This window comes from Hyla sarda, chromosome 4 (genome assembly GCF_029499605.1).
Source record: "Hyla sarda isolate aHylSar1 chromosome 4, aHylSar1.hap1, whole genome shotgun sequence".
Classification (NCBI taxonomy): domain Eukaryota; kingdom Metazoa; phylum Chordata; class Amphibia; order Anura; family Hylidae; genus Hyla; species Hyla sarda.
Window position 1 is genome coordinate 225,166,713 of NC_079192.1, and position 20,011 is coordinate 225,186,723.

General features: G+C 40.5%; 1 protein-coding gene across 4 annotated transcripts in view; it reads right to left on the bottom strand.

Moving 5' to 3' along the window:
• The window catches only part of CELSR1 (cadherin EGF LAG seven-pass G-type receptor 1), a 174,727-nt gene that overhangs the window by 57,826 nt on the left and 96,890 nt on the right, over window positions 1-20,011 (bottom strand). For all 4 annotated transcript variants that reach the window (XM_056573691.1, XM_056573690.1, XM_056573689.1 and 1 more), the window contains exons 3-5: window positions 11,024-11,246; window positions 9,216-9,331; window positions 5,092-5,180 (exon numbers count right to left, since the gene is read on the bottom strand). In XM_056573691.1, coding sequence (XP_056429666.1) covers window positions 5,092-5,180; window positions 9,216-9,331; window positions 11,024-11,246 — 428 coding nt within the window. The remainder of the gene's footprint in view (window positions 1-5,091; window positions 5,181-9,215; window positions 9,332-11,023; window positions 11,247-20,011) is intronic.

The following is a 20,011-nucleotide window of genomic DNA, read 5'->3' on the forward strand; positions in this document are numbered from 1 at the left end:
CTCTGAATTGCTGTGATGTGTCACTGAATTTTTAATCACTTGGATCAGCATAAAAATTAGCGTTCTCATTGTATTCCTATAGAGAGGGCTCATGTGTCCTGTGTTATTTGCATATGTACAAAGAGCAATGAGCTAACGCACTGTCATTAGTGGTCTCAGGAAGTCACCCCAAGAGAGCCCGCACAGGTCTCCTTTGTAGTGCATATGCCTGGAGCTCACAATAACTCAGTAGGCATTTGAGGAGTAAAGTGAATTAAACATCTGAAGCCTCTTAGGATTCAGGTCAATGAATTACATGCAATTGGTCATCTCATTGTCCACTTTACTGCACCACTGGTTTTGTACTGTAGGAATTATTCCAGAAAGAAGGATACTCAGCAACTCTTATAGATTATAACCAAAATAATATTGTATCTACATATTCACAAAATATGAAAATTACCACAGGTGGGATTTTTCCTATAAGACATTCAGAATTTACAGTGTAAAAACCATTGTATACAACCCGGTGACCCCACTCAGACCCCAACGGTGCCTAATAGGATTGTGTTCTTTCCAAAAACTCTGTGATCTGATGTATAGGCTAAGGACTTACCATAACAATAGCTCAATATCATGCATTTAAAAGGAAAGGAAAAATAAAGGAATGCTTTAAGCATTGGCTTAAGTTCTAGACCAGAATGATAAGAAATACTATTGTATGCTGTATAACCCACATAGGGGGAGATTCATCAAAACCTGTCTAGAGAAAAAGTTGACCAGTTGCCCATAGCAACCAATCAAATCGCTTATTTCATTTTTAAGAAGGCCTCTAGAAAACATAAGAAGCAATCTGATTGGTTGCTATGGGCAACTTTTCCTCAGCACAGGTCTTGATGAATTTCCCCCATTATGTTGGTATTATTGAACCATGTCATTATTTACTGTGATCACCAGAGATGTATTACACTGAAATAAGGTACATTAAATCGCTTCATAAAAACTAAATAAAATAATAAAGTTAAGTTTACATAAGTAAGTAGGCAGAATTTTACACATAACTTATACTGGCTACAGATGTAATCCTGTGACCTATCGTCATAAGGGTAGGACATATATAACTACAGATGGTCAGTGGAAGTATGGCTGAAAATATATTTTTTACAACTCATGATAACAAAGTATTATTACATCCAGTAGGATATATATTAAATCTCCAATAAAACAAAACACTGGAGGGGAGAGACACAATCCAGTGTGATGTAACAGCATGGAAGCCTACTGTATACCAACCAGAAGGCAGCTCCATTCACAGTGATGAAGTCTGGTGGCAGCCGATCCATGTAACAACCTCACGTGTCCAACCGGGAACATGATGACCACGGTAGAGGATCACTACATAAAACACTTTCCTTGTGCTGGAAAAAACCTTGCCATAGTTCCCTCTCCACATGACTATTGTAGAACAGTGACCATTTGGAATTAGATTGCTTTACAACAGCAAACTCTCATGATATGAGTTACAATGACCTCATCTTGTGGACAAAGTTGCTAAGAGACCAATGGGGTATTACTTTAAAAAGGCGTTCATGGTCCATGGTCACATTTGTGTCTCAAAAGTCAATAGGCAGAGACAGTGTCCTCACAACTGAAAAGCTGTGAATAGAAAGTGCAAAGTCAAATGTAATTTCCTCCAATTATTCTGCACAGAAATCGTGTATTTCTTCAGGGATAACTTCACATAGGCAGCGGTATTAGGTTCAACAAGAAAGGCATTACAGGGCCACTGTAATACAATCCCTTTGCATCTTCACATATATAAAACCGATCTACACAAATAAAGCTCACAAGGCATCCCATTAAAACTATGGGGAATCATTTTTAAACATTTTTTTTTTAAATATTACAGAGGCATATCAAAAGCTTTAATCGGTTGGGGTCTCGGTGCTGAGACCCCCACCAATCAGGAGAAAGAGCAGGGAGAAATGTGCTTTTAGCTATCTATGTCCAGGTTTTCTAAACGGCCCCATAGACTTATAAAAGGACTATAGAATGGAGATTGTTGCGATCCAGGAAATGAAGAGTGCCACCCTGTGCTTTTTCCTGCTCTTTCTCTTGATCGATGAGGGTCTTAGCACCCTTAGACCCCAACTGTTCAAAACTTTTGAGATGTCTCTGTGACACCAAACCAATTCCACAAATAAGACCGCACCACTTGCTCCCGAGTTAGGCGGATGCATGGACACAAACTGTCTGGCCCCACTTACAGTAAACAGTAGATAGATGGCAGTAGAGAGAGAAAATCAGTCCAGTGTAAAAAGTTTTTTTGTATTACAGGTACACTATAAAAGGGGTTGTTCACATTCTATAAATATTTCCTCAAAAAGGTCCCATACTGATTGTTGTGGTCCATAAATCTATAAATGTCCTCTTTACTTTACACAACCCATGCATGGTCTTCTACTAGCAGCTTTATTAAACACTGCAGCCCCGTGGTCCTCACATCTATAGGACGCAATCATTTTTTCAGCTGGCCCTTGCTGTATTCTCTCATGCCAAGGCACTGCACAGTAACTAAAAGAGGCTGTGCAAATACAGACAGTGGGCTCTTCCATATCTAAGACAATGCATGCAATGGATGCACCCAGGGACAGAAATGTGGATGAATCACAGGACTTCCACCATCCTGCATATATGGACACAGAAACCGGTGCTCTGGAGTGTTTCCAAAGTCAATGCATGGGCTGGGGCCTTCTACTGAGCAGCTATGGTACAGTATGAGGACATATACAGATTTATGGGCCACACCAACCAAAGGGATACTCTGCCCATAGACATCTTATCCCCCATCCAAAGGATAAGGATAGGGAATAAGATGTCTGATCGTGGAGGTCCTGCCACTGGGACCTCCCGCCACGCCCTCTACCATAGACTTGCATCAAGGGGCGTGGCCGTGACATCACTAAAGGGTCCTTTGGATAGGGGATAAGATGTCTAGGGGCGAAATACCCCTACGGAATATTTTTACAATTTGTTCAACCCCTCTATCATGAAATTCTGTTATTACTTCCAGGTCACATCATCTGTGACAATTTCTAATGACTTCAAAACAATTACAATACTACTAAATAGAAGCTGGGCCCTAAAACAGTGTGAGTAATGGATACAGTCTCTTAGGCAAATCATCCTTCTTCAACCGCAACATCCTCTGAAGTTAAACAGATTTAGGATATAGTCCATTTCATAATTTTTTAAAATAAATTTAGAAATATATTATGAATGGTGTTTTTTCCTCCGAATTGTATGACCATTTTAAATTCCTAACACATCACAAACTGTAGTTCAGCCAGGTTACATGCACTATATGTCCAAGCATGGCTTGCATTTATTGTCCTACTGAACAGCTACAATAGATGGAGCAGAAACAACCAACTAATAATTGGTCCTGCTAAGGGTATGGTATAGAGTGATCATGGATTTTGAACTCTACATAAAACCCAACAATATGCATCCAACAATATGCATCATATGCATGAAAATCTGTTTACTTCAACGCATACACTGGAAATCTCCATGTGAAAGAAATCAGCTGTGGTAACAAGTGGCAAGACACTTATTTTTGATGGAAACACCAAACACTAGACCCAATAAGTGAGGCTAATCCTTATTTAAATCTGCTGCAGATCTGCCGAAATCCACAATAGGAGATGGGTGTGTTGGTGAATACCAGCTTTCTGGTTTCTGCTGCCAACACTTGGTCCCAGAGGCAGGAAGGGGTAAGGGCAAACAAAGGGTGCTTGTACCTCATAGCTGCTCAAAAATAGAGGTTTAGTTAAAAAGTCTTTTTTTGTAAAAATAAAAAAATAAAAAATAGGATCTATTAACCTCGCATTCAACAATTTAAGTTTTTTTTTTTTTTAATGTAAAGGAGTAATTTTTTTTTTGGTTACTACTAAGGGTTACCTTTAAGTACTGGTGGGAAGGAAGAACCTAAGGTCATGGAGCCGAAATGGACTTAGCCCTCTCTAATTAGAAATATTCAGAATCATTTGTAAAAGCTCATTTTCAAAGGCTATTGTGGTGTAATATAGAGGCACAGTACAAAAGCCTGTTACTAGGGGGTGTACTCCAATCATTTTGGGACTGCTGCCCACTGACCTGGAGGAAAACGGAACAAGAAAAAATGTCAGTTAAACACTGGGGGCTGAACATTCCAGAAACATTACCAGCCCTTTCCATACGTACAGGAGTAACACTATACTCAGCCAATGTCTAGTTAATACGCCAGCGAAACCCGAGCGGCCTAGTTACGAGCCCTGGCACACCTTTTGTTCACCTTTCCCGCATCATCCTAGTCCTTTGCTTTCAGCGTATTGTTCAGCATGAAATAAAACACACAGCCACCATCAACCTCTCTTGTGTGTCAAAATGAGACAAATTTTCAAGACACTTCAGTATGCCTCCAGGTTCAACAAGGTCTTGGTTTCTTCAACCAATCATATTAAAAAATAACAATGCCTGTTACATCATGTATGCTGGTTACTCAGAAAGAGAAAGCAGCTTCAGGTACACGTGAACAGCCTGCTAGGAGATCGCCTGTTTATTAGCCCATCATTTTGAAAAAAGAAAGGTTGGTTGACAGGCAAACACGTGTCAATTTGTAACTATCATACAAAGAACATCATATTAAGCAATATAAAGCAAAGAACTACAAATAATACATTAGACAAAATGTAGTCATTTTAATACTGTATGAAATTATACTTATTAGATGTGATCATGAAACAGATGACTGCCTATAGAAAAAGAGCCTGCCCTTTTATTATTTTCTTTTTAGTTTTATCATAGGATAAAAATAAAAAAATTATAATTCCCCAGACATAAATGATGCAGCCCCATGTGACAGATAACTGGATGGGGTGCCTGGAGTCCAACTCCCAACCAAAATAAGATTAACGGTCAATCCCAAAGGTAGGCCATCTCATTATTTCCATGATTTTTTTTAGCCGGTCTCAAAAACTAAACACATATTACAGATGTCGTGTCACTAAAGCTCTATGCAGCAGATTGTACCTTTAGCAATGCAGCCAAGGATTCTACCCGGCTTCCTACCTTGTTGTAGTACTGCACTTGTACAGAATGCCATTGCCCATCACTCACACCTCCTTCAATGTATGGTCTGACTGTAGTGGTGCTTTCCCCTGTAACAATAAAATCAGTTTTTTTAGTAAGTTTTTAATTGAACACATTTTCCACACAAAAAAATGTCTTTATTTACACAATACCCATTTATGCTCCATTTCATAAAATACAGTTCAGTCACAGACATTGGCAATAGTTTCTATGGCAACATATCACTTTCCAATATGCCTAACATACAATGACTAATATTACAAGAATGAACCTGTATAGTTCTTTACTTGTTTAGTACCAGACCTAAATGAGTACTTTACTGGGCGCTGAACAGGGGTGGTTATGGCGCCCACATAAACCTTTGATGCAGAGTGCCATCACAAATAATTTCTGTAATTCCAGTTATCCAGTTATTGTCCCTTAGGAATGATCCACCTCTGCCATGTCCATGCACAGGTCATTAAAGTGATCCTCAAATTAGTAGAATCCTTAGGAACCATAAAATGTCAAATAAATGACAAAGTAAATCTATCTTACAACAATGGCAATTCTTCTCTGCAGAGGATGCAACTGCTGAGGCAAGGGTTACAGGAACCAGAAAAAGCAAAGAGAGAAAAGTTACATCCACATGCAGCAATATACCCTGAAGAGATTGCCCAAACCAAATAGTTTAACACAATGTTCTGCAGATGAACAACTACCGCAAAACAAACATTTACAGAACCTTAGAAAAACGGGCAAATAAAGGCAAGGCTTTCTGAAAGTCAAACACATCCAACTTCTCACTCCGATTTTATATGATAAACACTCCAATGTGAAAAGCATTGACACACTTCGATAACGCACTTGCCAGGCTTCTTGCATAACATAGTGCTCAGTGGAGACAACTCTTTGATCACTGACTGAAACGTAGCAGTAAAGCTGAAGTTTTCAGTGTATATATTAACCTTCTATAATATAAGGGCTAACTGGTTAATGGAAAACTGTCAGCTTGCTCCCCCGCACTAACCAGCGGTACTGGCTGGTAGTGCGGGGGAGGCTGATCAGTTTGATGCCTACCGTGCCAGGATCCATCCCGCCGTTCGGCCGAAATCTTCGTTTACCTTTATATGCTAATTAGGTGCTAACTGGCACAGGCAGGGTTACTCACACTCTGATGTCGGTGCCACTGGCCACAATGCCGCCCAGCTCATCAATATTCCTCTCTCTGCCTCTCCCTCTTCATTACATTGTGGGGAGAAGAGGGAGAGGCGGAGGGAGGGGAGGAATATTGATGAGCTGGACGGCGTTGACGTCAGAGTTCCAGTAACCCCGCCTGTGCCAGTTAGCTCCTAAGTATCATATACAGAAAGTCGAAGATTTCGGCCGAACGGCGTAGCAGATCCGGGCACGGTAGGCATCAAACTGATCAGGGTCCCCCGCACTACCAGCCAGTACCGCTGGTTAGTGCAGGGGGAGAAAGCTGACAGTTTTCCTTTAAATGGGACAAAGTAATGAGTAGGGGGGGAGAAAATCCTTCCTTCAGTAATCATAGGAATGGCTGTTAACAGGGAACAGCAGTTTATACTTATTGGATCCTTGACTGTCAGTCCAGTAAGCTTAGTGCAGGCAGGCTGAAGGTTTCAGGCTAGCAGACTAGCGGCACTCCTACAATCTTTCATTTTAGCATATTATATGGCCATACAAGGCAGCAGCTCTGACTATGGGGCTCCTGTCAGGTCATACACTACTTCCTAGGTTTTTGAGTTTTATAAGTAAATAAAATAAAATAAATAATGAACTAAAAATTATGTCCTAGCATCATACATTTGTACAGATGTAGTTTAGGTGAAGAAGATTTCTAAGCAATTGCTTTAATCATGTGCCAAATGTATTATTGCAATACAAATTATAGAATTCATGGCAATGAATATATCTTCTATCAGCACAAAACAACCCATAGCTGACAGATGTCGACTTTCCGTCACGGCAGGAAGGCCGCCTAAACCGTGCCAGCACACACACATTTTACTAAATTCAAAGCAAGTGGAGAGGCCATTGTTCAGGAAAGACAGCACAAATGCTGATGTTATTGGAAGGTCTGTCAAGCCCTCCCGATTCATCCGACTTTGAATGTCATAACAGTTGACTTTGTCTCCACCTTACAAGTTTGTATCCAGACCCTTTCAAGTACTGTCCTTGTACCTCCCACATCAACACCCAACCGCAAACTTCTATTCAAATATCTTATATCAAGTACAGGATCCTGTAACAATGCAGTCAAAGTGATTCTCACACACCCTTTATGGTAACAAGCTTCTAACTCATTCCAAGAAGACATTGGGTGTCTTGGTTTAGACTTGAATGCCAATAAATTAATCTACAACCAGCAACAGATAAATAAATGTGTCATATTATCCCTAGGGTCTAGTAAAACCAGAAACAAGCTCCTGCATGTTAAACCGCCTTTAAAGAATGAGGCTATACATTTCAATACAAAATGGCAGTGCCCGTATTTTCTAGAATGTATACAAATTTAAGTTAATCTCGACTAATTGTAGAAAAAGGAAAATATCCGTAAGACTTGTAGGATTCAAATATTACAAAACTCCAAAGAACGCGTGTTAAAAGTATATATTGAGAGCAGACTGCTTTGCCGAGACATGCAGTAATAGCGAACGTAACAAGAAAGCTCTGTAATTATAACTTTCATAGCGAGGTTATATGCAATTACGTTATATCCAGGGGCGGCATGTAGCACAAAAAGTGTCTAAATATTATGACAGAAGATAATACACGCAGTATTGTAACTTAGTGTTTCGTTATACTTTAAAAATATTTCTGGGCCGGTCAAAACATAAACACTTGTGTATTATCTAATAACATGCTTTACAAAAATGGCACAATGATCATCAATGTGCTGACATTACCTATTGAACACCAAAAGCGCCTCTACATTTTACTAATAGAGCAGAGGTTGAATACTATGAATATTATCTATGCGGAGTATACAAAAATGATCATAATGAAAAGTAACAAACGTACTGAGCTGACCATGTTATCAATCTGGTCAGAAAGGTAGCCAGCTATCATGTAAAGATATTCTGTTAGGTTAGGAGTCACACGTAAATCTAGGTTAGGGTGACATGGTCTAACATCCTCACCAGGGGTGGTGTACATAGGTTTGCTATTATACGCTAATCTTCTGGTAATTGTCGCTGAAGGGTGTTGTGGTAAAGTAGCTTAATCCTGTGATAACAGTATCCCGTGTGCTGCAGTAGCTGACCCCAATTGGTCATTTACACGCATAACTGAAGTTTGTCCTAACAGGGCACTGACTACTTAGTTGTGTAGTGATGAAGGACTTCATCTGTTGTCATGTGTTATTAATATGTGTAGACTATAATGGTCATCCCTGCTATTGTATAAAATGCTGAACGTGGACTCTCTTCCTTTATAACAAGAAAGCTGTGCAGTAACATAGTACATAAAATGATGTTATTTGCAATAGGATATTCCAATTTAAAATATATTAATGCATATTAATTATTAGTACATAAAATGTATCATTTCAGAGTTAAGTAGGGTGTCACAATCTCTCCCATTGGTGCGTCACGCCTCTAGATTAAATTAAAACTTGCTTTAAAAAAAAACAAAAAAAAACAATTACCTAAAATCCCTTTCACCAGCGCTGGGGACTGATGGTCCTCCTCCCCTGGGAAATGCATGGGGAAGAAAGTCATCAATACACACTAGCAATACTTCTCCAGCACAGTGGGTGACTACCCTAGCTTCCACAACACCATGGTGATCCCACATAGGCACTCTGTTCCTGTGGTGCTTGTTCCTAGGCAATCTCCTACACTTATTATGCTGTAGCTTGCACCTCTTGATGAGTACAATGGCTACACATATATGAGGCCAGTTCATAGTGAAGACACAGAGTAAATAGATCATTTCCTTACTACATTTTATCACCATATTTGGAACTGTATTGCTATCTCATTCAGTGGAAATGCAATAAATCCTCAGAAAACGCATACATATATACGGGAATAATGTTATAGAAGAAGAAAGAGTACATTTTGTAAGCCATAATGGTTTCCTCGGAGGCCATAACTCACCTGCTGAGAACGTAAGTTGAATCTGCTCCTCAATAATTTCTAGCGCAATGAAGTCATGCTTTTCATTAAACCGGCCATTGTAAAGTATCAGTGCATTCCGTTCCCTGGTAGCAAACCTGAAATACAAAAGCCACCGCATTCCTTACATTCAATGATGGAGCGAGGGGTCAAAAGTTAGGCAGAAGCTAAAAGAAGCCACATAACAGCATAACGCACCATTACTACTATGCACTCATTTGTTAATGTGAACTTGGGAAGCTGGGCTGACAACTGCTCATAAAAATATGGGCCGCTCACATGTAAAAGAAAAGCCTTCAATAAGAACTTCTCTTCACAGTCATATACAAAATGCTACCGACCACTGAGGGGCCATTGTGAGACAAGGACCCTGCCTTACTATTCTTTATGTCTTTTAAAGTAGGTTTCCAAGCCCTTTTGTGCTGTCTTTCACATTGACTTGCTTGGTAGTTAAATGATCACCACAATAAAGGAAGATTCACATGCACCATGTTTGCTAAAAAAAAAAAAATCAGCAAATAAAAATTGGTTCCAATTATCTAAATGGAACAATTTGGTGGATTTCTGTAAGCTTCAGTTAGATGAATAGAACAGTTGTAGAAACTGCTTCTAAAAAAAACTGCTGCATGTGAATAGACCTTAAGGGTACATTCACGCATACAAGATTCTGGCCCTCATTTACTTAGAAAATCGGGTTGTAAGTCTATGTTGCTTTCTTACCCGACTGCTTTTTTCCCCTGGTATTTATTATTATGTCGCATCCTGTTTGTCGCACTGGGTTTTGTTGGTTTTGGTTTCCAACTCCTCTGAGCTGTCGGGAAAAAATCCACAACAATTCAACAAATTTGGGTTGGAAACCTTAATAAATACGTGGGAAAGCTCAGAAATGTCGGGTAACGCCCCTTTTTCGGGTTTGGGAGAATCCACATCGGGTCCGTCGGGAAAAAATGTTGCATCGTGCCGCAGACTGGCGCACGATGTCTGCGACATGGCGCAGACAAAGATGCGAGAAAAAGACCCGACAAAATTTGATTGCGCAGGATTTGTAACCGCAGATTAGAAGCTGTGCTCAGTCATTTAGTTTACATTGAAATCTGCAGCAGAAAATCCTGCGCATCAAATCTGCATACGTGTAAACGTACCCTTAGGGTCTATTCACATGTACAGTAATCTGGGCAGATTTGATGCGCAGGATTTCAAGCTGTGTTCAGTCATTCAGTTTACATTAAAATCTGCAGCAGAAAATCATGCGCATCAAATCTGCACAGAATACTGTACATGTGAATAGACCCTAAGGGTACGTTTACACGTATGCAGATTTGATGCGCAGGATTTTCTGTGAATAGACCAATAAGGAACAAATGTTCAAACCACTCTTCCTGAATAATATAAATGTTTAGCTATAGGGGAAAACTCAAGATGTTCTCAGAACTGGTTGAAGCAGATCCAACATGTCCATATCCAATCAAACTGCTGGCATTGGAAAAGCTGAGTGTCCACACTGAATGGCATAGTCAGCCACAGATTATAGGGGGCACCTTGTCATGGGGTTCCCTTACTCCAGCAGCACAAATAAATGACTGGAAGCATCCCGGGTTGTAAGAACTCATCAGAGCCAGAGACTGCTACACATATTCTAACCAACCCATCCATCAGTTACACTATGTTGGTCTATATATGAACATATTTGTAAAAAAAAACACCCTATTTAGCAGAAATCCCCATAATATTAATTCCCCATTCATTTGATCCTTACTCGTTTCCATATACTCTTAACACTGTAAACTTACATAAGAGAGACTGTGAAATGGAAGCGTTGTCTTAATCCTTTAAATGTAAGAAAGGACTGTGGGGGGAAGCTTCTGGTGGTCATTTCACAGTATGGCTTCTCAAACTCTCCAGGAGGACACTTGCACTTAAATCCTCCAATAAGCAGGTTAATGCAGGTGCCACCATTCTTACAAACCCCTGGGACACAGCGACCAGACCTTGAGCTCACTTCACAATGTTCTCCTGGGTAAAAAAAGAAAGAAAGAAAACGTTGTATTATCTGATAGTTTTACAACGTAATAAAACTGCACATTTGCTACCTATAATAATAAAACTCAATATGTAGTTAATGGTTAAAATAGAAATCCCACTGAATCACTATAGACATTTACATATAGACACATACTAGATCAGAGAAAATCACATCTTAGCAAAGTTAAAGGGGTATTCCAGTGTATTTTTTTATATCAACTGGCTCCAGAAAGTTAAACAGATTTGTAAATTACTTCTATTAAAAAATCTTAATCCTTTCAATAATTATCAGCTGCTGAAGTTAAGTTGTTTTCTGTCTGGCAACAGTGCTCTCTGCTGACATCTCTGATTGTCTCGGGAAACGCCCAGTTTAGAAGAGGTTTGCTATGGGGATTTACTTCTAAACTGGGCGGTTCCCGAGACAGGTGTCATCAGAGAGGACTTAGACTGAAAAGAACAACTGAACTTCATCAGCTCATAAGTACTGAAAGGATTAAGATTTAATAGAAGTAATTTACAAATTTGTTTAACTTTCTGGAGCCAGTTGATATATAAAAAAAAAACGTTTTTTCCTGGAATACCCCTTTAAAAAGAGATTCTACTTTAGTTACGGTAATTATTTTGTAATCTGTTTTCGAGTGAGGAAAAGTGGACGACACTTCAAGGCCAATAACAATGATCTAGACATAATTCTATGGAGACAGCAATGTGAAAGCTGTGCTTAGAAAGAACATCTATGTACATTATCAAGAACATTAACTCTTTGTTAGCATACTTGGAGGGCCTTTTTTCCACCTTACTGAAGCACGTATAACCTGGCCAGCCTATACAGACCTATAAGATGATAAATGCAATGTGCACTATGCAAAGTCATGATAAAGGGGATATCCAGGATTCTAAAAACTAAGATACTTCAAGAAATGGTGCCCCTGTCCTCTGGTATTGTAACTTGGCTCCATTCACTATGCTGCAATACCATACACAACCTGAAGACTAGAGTGGGGCAGTTTTCTACTCCTGAATCAGCCCTCTGAGTAGTAAAATTGTAATAAACATAAGAACTACCAAAAATGTAGACATACAGGGGATTAGAATACACTAGTGATGAGAGCAGCTCGGCTGGAAAATAACTCTAATGTTTGACCAACAATGACTAATCTCTTTACTAGAAGAAGCCCTTAGGCCAAGTGAGGGCATGAAGGAAAATGATAGGACAAGATGTCGTCTTTGCTAATAGGAAGCTGGAAAACAAAAGCCTTCACTATAGTAACACTTATCAGCCCAGCCTGGGTGTCCGATACGTACCGTTCTTTATAGCTTGTGGTCTTATACTGATTCATTGTCAGCCACTGACACTACTGTCTTCCTTGGTGAAAAGAAGGATATAACCATTATTTAGGAGTCATCCCTGGCAGCACTTTAGGGCAGACTTATCCCTTAAGACAGTGTTTCCCAAACAGGGTTCTCTTCAGCTGTAGCAAAACTACAACTCCCAGCATGCCCAGACAGCCAACGGCTGTCTGGGCATGCTGGGAGTTGTAGTTTTGCAACAGCTGGAGGCACCCTGGTTGGGAAACACTGCCTTAACCCCTTAAGGACTCAGCCTAACTGAGCCTTAAGGACTCAGACAATTTTATTTTTACGTTCTCGCTTTTTCCTCCTCGCCTTCAAAAAATCATAGCTCTTTTATATTTTCATCCACAGACTAGTATGAGGGCTTGTTTTTTGTGTGACCAGTTGTCCGTTGTAATGCCATCACTCACTTTACCATATAATGTATGGCGCAACCAAAAAAAATACTATTAGTGTGGGGAAATTAAAAAGAAAACCGCAATTTTGCTAATTTTGGAAGGTTTCGTTTTCACGCCGTACTATTTACGGTAAAAATGATGTGTTCTTTATTCTTTGAGTCAATACAATTAAAATGATACCCATGATAACATACTTTTCTATTACTGTTGCGCTTAAAAAAAAAATCGCAAACTTTTTAACCAAATTAGTACTTTTAAAATCTCCCCTATTTTGAAGACCTAGAACTTTTTCATTTTTCCGTATAAGCAGCGGTATGAGGGCTTATTTTTTGCGCCGTGATCTTTACTTTTTTATTGATACCATATTTGCTTATATAAAACTTTGAACTAATTTTTTATAAAAATTTTTGGGAATAAAATGTTATTCAAAAGCAGCTATTTTGGACTTTTTTTTTCACGCTGTTCACGTACAGTATCATTAACATTTAATTTTAATAGTTCAGATATTTACGTACCCAGTGATACCAAATATGTATATATAAAAAAAAATGTTAACACTTTTTGGGGGTGAAACAGGGAAAATGGGGCACTTTCCGTTTTTATTGGGAGAGGGAGTTTTCACATTTTTCTTACTTTATTTTTTCACTTTTATTTTTACACTTTAATAGTCCCCATAGGAGACTATTTATAGCAATCATTCGATTGCTAATCCTGTTCACTGCTATGTATAGGACATAGCACTGATCAGTATTATCGGTCATCTTCTGCTCTGGTCTGCGGAAAGGCAAATCAGAGCAGAAGATGCGGGGAAGGCAGCGGAACCAGATGAGGGGACCTGTCTGCCGTGCTGGATGATCGGACCGCCGCGGCAGCGCTGCGGGCGATCCGATCATCCATTTTAGTGACCGTGATGCTGCAGATGCCGTCATTTGTATTGATCACGGCATCTGAGGGGTTAATGGCGGACATCCGCGGGATCGCGAATGTCCGCCAATACGGACGGGTCCCTGGCTGCGATCACTAGCCGGGACCTGCCGCGCATGATCCGGGCATCACTCTGATGCCCGTGGTTATGCTTAGGACATAAATGTACGTCCTGGTGCATTAAGTACCAGCTCCCCAGGACGTACATTTACATCCTGCGTCGTTAAGGGGTTAAAGTGTACCTGTCGTCAACTAAAACTTTTTATATAATGTAGATAATACCATTATATGTATATTTGTAATATACATTGGTTAAAAATTATGTATATTTTTGTCCCTACAGCTATTGCCTGTGTGTCTCTATGAGGAGTCCAAATACAGGAAGTGGGGGTGGACAAGCAGGGCTCTGTGCACTAAGAAAAAGAAGGACAGTGTACACTGAGGCTCTATAGCATACTCCTGGCTCGTACATCAGGATGACTGACAAGCCAGGTGTCTGCACAGAGCCCTACTTGTCCTGCCCTCACTTCCTGTATTTGGTCTCCTCATAGAGACACACAGACAATAGCTGCAGGGACAGCATTTTTTCACCCAAAAAATACACACATTTGTTAACTAATGTATATTACAAATATACATATAATGGTATTATCTACATTATATAAAGTTTTTGTTGACGACAGGTACACTTTAAGACATGGGAGCTATGATCACAACAGGTGGAGGAGGCACCAAAAGTAAACATCCCCAGGTAAGGTTTCTACAATCTGCGGACACGGTTTAATTACTGTACATTTAACTACAGAGCGCTCCTGAATAGCTTCACCAAGGGGCCAAACAGAAAACCTGTTGTACCGGTACACAGTGACGAAAACAGGGATGGAGAAAATACTGCTGTCTTAAAGGAACCAACCAGGTGAATTACAGGAGCCAGTTCCATTTTATTAGGTGGTCTTCAATAAGAACTTTTAACCAGAAAGTCAGGGGGCAGTTAGTAAATGTCCAGGCATATTGGCTACCTAATCTCTGAAATGACCAGCACTAATTCTAAGGGACTTGAACAATGGATTGCCTAGAATGCACTAAAGTGGACAATGTATAATCTTACTTAAAATAACTAGCTAGGGTATTCCACCATGATCTTACATAGGACTTTACTACAGGGTAAGATGGATAAGGTGGTAGAAGTAACAGGAAGACCATAATAACACTTTCTAACACTATAATAACATAATGATTGTTTGATTTTAGTCTTAGGGTGGGTTCACACTACGATTTCACTCTACGGCTGCCAGATCCGGTTGGGGGGAGCGAAAACTGGGCGCTCCCATAGCCCAGCCGGACCTGGGCCGTATCTCATTCCTTTCAATGAGCCGATCGGAGTCAGATGGTGACCCCGGTCGGCACATTTTTGCCCTGAATGCGGTTTTCTGACCAGACCTAAAACCGCAGCATACCACGATTTTAGGTCCGGTCAGAAAACCGGATATGGGGCAAAAATGTGCCGACCAGAGTCACCGTTTGACTCCGGTCGGCTCATTGAAATGAAATAGATATGGGCCGGGGCCGGCAGGGATACAGGAGTGCCCGGTTTTCGCTCCCCCCAACCGGATCCGCCAGCCATAGAGTGAAATCGTAGTGTGAACCCACCTTTAGAAAGTTGAACATGACAATCATAAAGTCTTTTGATTTGGTCACCATTTGACTGGGTTCACATAAAGTATATTGGCCAGTGTTTGTGCCAGTTCTTTTGGATAAACCCAGAATTATGTCCAAAGCAAAGAAAAGGAAGCTAATCTTTTCTTTATAGTTTATTTTTATTTTTTTATTTTAGTCCAAAAAACTCAACAATCTCAAGATTGTCTTTAAATAGGCACTGCCAGATACAAAAACTGTTGATATGTTGTAAAGCATGTATAACCAATAGTTTTGCCAATGCTAGGGGAAATGTGAGCAGACAGCATACTGAGGGAGGGGGCGGAGACCTGCACAGTGAGGCCACGCCCCCTCCCTTTGAGAGGAATTCAGACTAGTGAGCTAAATTAAAAGGGCAATAAAAAAATAAATAAAGGTGCTAGACACATAAAAATTAGATGTACTTGGTCAGGATTAGGTACTAAGGGATATATTTAAAAAAAATAAAATTTTTGTTGGATCTGATGGGTACGCTATAAGGGCTATTTATGACAGGTATGATGGATGCCCAATACAAGCACCAATTGATATTGTACAAGATGTCCCTTTGATGGTAAAGATGGGTCAATAACTGATACTAAAGAGATGCCGGAATGGCGATCATTCGGGTGGCGATTTATTTTAATCCTTGCCAGCAGCACATCCCTTGTTTAAAAGAAGAGATGTACTACAGGCAAATGAAGATTCTCAAGTATACATAATCCCAATGATCAACCAATAAATAAATTTTTCCCTTCTTTTAGCCGATTGGTATGCCTATTACATGTAGCAAATGCCTTTTTCCGAAACGTCAGCGTTGGAGTGGTGTCGCTCCGGTGCCTGTCTTGTTACTCTGTGGTAGGGATCGACCGATTATCGGTATGGCCGATATTATCGGCCGATAATCACGATTTTGGGCATTATCGGTATCGGCAATTATCTTGCCGATAAGCCGATAATGCCCCGCCCCCGCACCGCGACCGCCACCCCCTCGACCTGCCGCACCGCACCCCCGACCCACCGCACCCCCGACCCACCGCACCGCGTCGCACCCCCCACCGTGATGCTAGGCAGTATACCGGTATGGATTTTTGCCCATACCGCTATACCGGTCGGGCCCCTCCCCCACCCTCCGAGTCAATTAAACTTACCCGTAATGGGGGTGGTCTGGGCCATCCATCCTTCCTTCCTGTAGTGTCTAGGGGCGTTCCGGGTGAAGAGTGAACCGGTCCGGGCTGTCCTTCTCCCACGGTCTTCTTCTCCACTCCGGGCAGGCTCCGGCCTAGTACACTGCATAGACGCTGCTACGCAGTGACGTCAGGTGCGTCGCTGCGCACGGGCGTCACTGCGCAGCGGGGTATATGCAGCGCCCCCGGACACTACATGACCGATCGATGGATGGCCCGAACCACCCTGACAGGTAGGGGGAGAGAAGCGGGTGGTGGCGGCGGCCTATGGCCCCGCAAAAGCCACTGCAGATCATTGATTTAAAGCGCCCGCTTTAAATCAATGATCTGCAGCGGTGTCGCCGGGGGTTAAATAGCCGATAACTTATACCGGAATATCAGTATAAGTTATCGGCTATCGGCCCTAACCTGCACCGATTATCGGTATCGGCCTTAAAAAACCGATATCGGTCGATCCCTACTCTGTGGTAATGTATTTTGTTTCATGTTCTGTACTGATGACCTATTTTATGATGCGTATTTACATATATTAACTAAGTCCCACAGTACATTCAGCAATTTAGTGTGTTAGTATGATCTTTTATATAGACGCTTTATGGCAGCCCCAGTGACACCTATTGCTTCTCTTCAGACTCCAGTTTTTCCTTCTAATACAGTGTTCATACATTTAGATAGAAAGCCAGGAACATATCATAAATAAAGAGCATGTATAAAGGAAATACTGAGACATTTCCTCTTTTCAAATTGATTCCTGGCTTTGTATTGAATAACTGCACATTAAAGGGATAATCCGGCTATATACATTTTACCCCCTATCAAAAGGATAGGGGATAAAAATGTATGATCGCAGGGGTCGGCCTTCACGCCCCCTCCCATAGACATGAATGGAGGGGTGTGGCATACCCTGAAGTCACGTTCCCATCTCACAGAATGCCGGGGGGCTGCACTGAAACCATGGGGGTCCCCAGCGATGGGACCCCTGCGATGATAGGGGATAAGATATATAAACCCAGAATACCCCTTTAAATAACCTGAATGTGTGAACACACACTAATAGTTCACTACAGCTATTGCAGTGTTGGGTTTACAAACCATACAGTACACTATTAATATAGGTCAGTAAATTCTAACCTTCAGTCATTTTAATCATTACATCCTGAAGGATAATTTAGATAAACAGAGGAAATGGTAATGACCCTGTTGTCATCTTACCACCAAAAATGCACCTTGTGGATCAGTTTACCTGTTGTGTTAGTAACAGAAGACTCTCGAGATAAGGAACTTTCATCGTGTATAAATTACTAATAATTGCTGTAGGCCAAGTAAGGACCTTCAAAGAATCAGGAGGAAGGACAGCGACATTTGACCATGATTATCCTCCAAAGGAAATGGTTGAGGAATTTTTTACATTTGGTTACCAACTGTGCTTCGTGAAGTGAACGGCATCTCTGTAGCACTCTCTATCATCGGTCCTTAGTAACCCTTATCGTCAGGATGACAGATTGTAACATTTTGCAGTAACATATTCCCAAAATGTTGCCTGTTGAAAGGGTAATATAAAAAGCAAGGAATCCCTGGCTGACTCTACATTCCATCCAGCATTACCACACCATAGGATTATTCAACGGCAAGTCCATTCACAGGCCGAACAATAGTTCACATTAACATGCAGAGAGAGACCGCTGCTCACAGCTACAGATAACAAGACTGCTAAAAACGACTTAAAAGGGGGCCTAAAATTCACAGCGAAAAAACGGAGTCACCACAGGAGCGATCCCCAACAAGAGGACTTAAACAGGCTCCCAAGTGGCATGCTGACTACAGAATTTATGATACACACGATAGGATGCAGGAACTATGCAGTATCTTATACATGCTACTTGCTTTGTCACATATTATTATTAATATTAATGAGGCAAGCTCTTCTCACCCATATACAGGGACACGACTACATCTGTGAGACAATATGACGGTCCCTGCTTTGTGTAGGCATTGCGTTGGTTGAATATGTGATGGGTAATCCCTATGTATGATTCAGGATGCAACAATAAAAAGATTTGTATTCTGAACCAACCTGTTATCTGAGGAGAATTCCGCAGCGCCCCCACAGGAGAAATTAAGTATTACATATCTAAATTACAGTGCATATCTAAATCAATGGGGTCTCCATGTAATGCAGGACAAAAGAGGTAGTCCAAGGCAAGATACATTTTATTAGAGACACTCCTCTATTATCCAGAGTTCTCTCATAGGACATTAAAAAAAACTTTTTTTTATTTAAACTGGACAACCCCTTTAGGGTCTATTCACACATACGGGATCTGCTGCAGATTTGAAGCTGTTTTCAATCATTTAGTTTACATTGAACTCTGCAGCAAAAAATCTGCAGCATCAAATATGCAGAAGATCATGTATGGGGTACTCCACTGGAAACATTTTCTTTTAAATCCACTGGTGGCAGAAAGTTAAACAGATTTGTAAGTTACTTCTATTAAAAAATCCCAATCCTTCTAGTACTTATGAGCCGCTGTATACTACAGAGGAAGTTCTTTTCTTTTTGAATTTCTTTTCTGTCTGACCACAGTGCTCTCTACTGAAACCTCTGTCCATTTCAGGAACTGTCCAGAGCAGGATAGGTTTGCTATGGGGATTTTGTTCCTGCTCTGGAAAGTTCCTAAAATGGACAGAGGTGTCAGCAGAGAGCATTGTGGTTAGGAAGAAAGGAAATTTAAAAAGAAAAGAACTTCCTCTGTATTATACAGCAGCTGATAAGTACTAGAAGGATTGGGATTTTTTAATAGAAGTAATTTACAAATCTGTTTAACTTTCTGACACCAGTTTATTTAAAAGAAAAAGTTTTCCAGTGGAGTACCCCTTTAATAGGTAACCGAGTTTTCATAAAACAATTGACAGGCCCTAAGAACATACCAAAAGTTTTGTTCAATCAAGGTCTGGCTGACTGATCAGAACATGCCAAAAGTTTTTTTTTAAACTCAGTGTTCCTTTAAGATTTCTGTCTGAAACAAAGACACAACAAAACTAAAATAAGCCACTTAACTAAACCCTATTGCCATTAACCAGTAAGCCATTGAAAACCACCACTACATTAAAGAGGTTATTCAGGATTAAAACACTTTCTTTCAAAAACAGTGTCACCGTGTCCAAAATGAGTGAGTGGTCCGACAGATCAGCCATATTCAGTTTGGTGTTGAACTAAAAT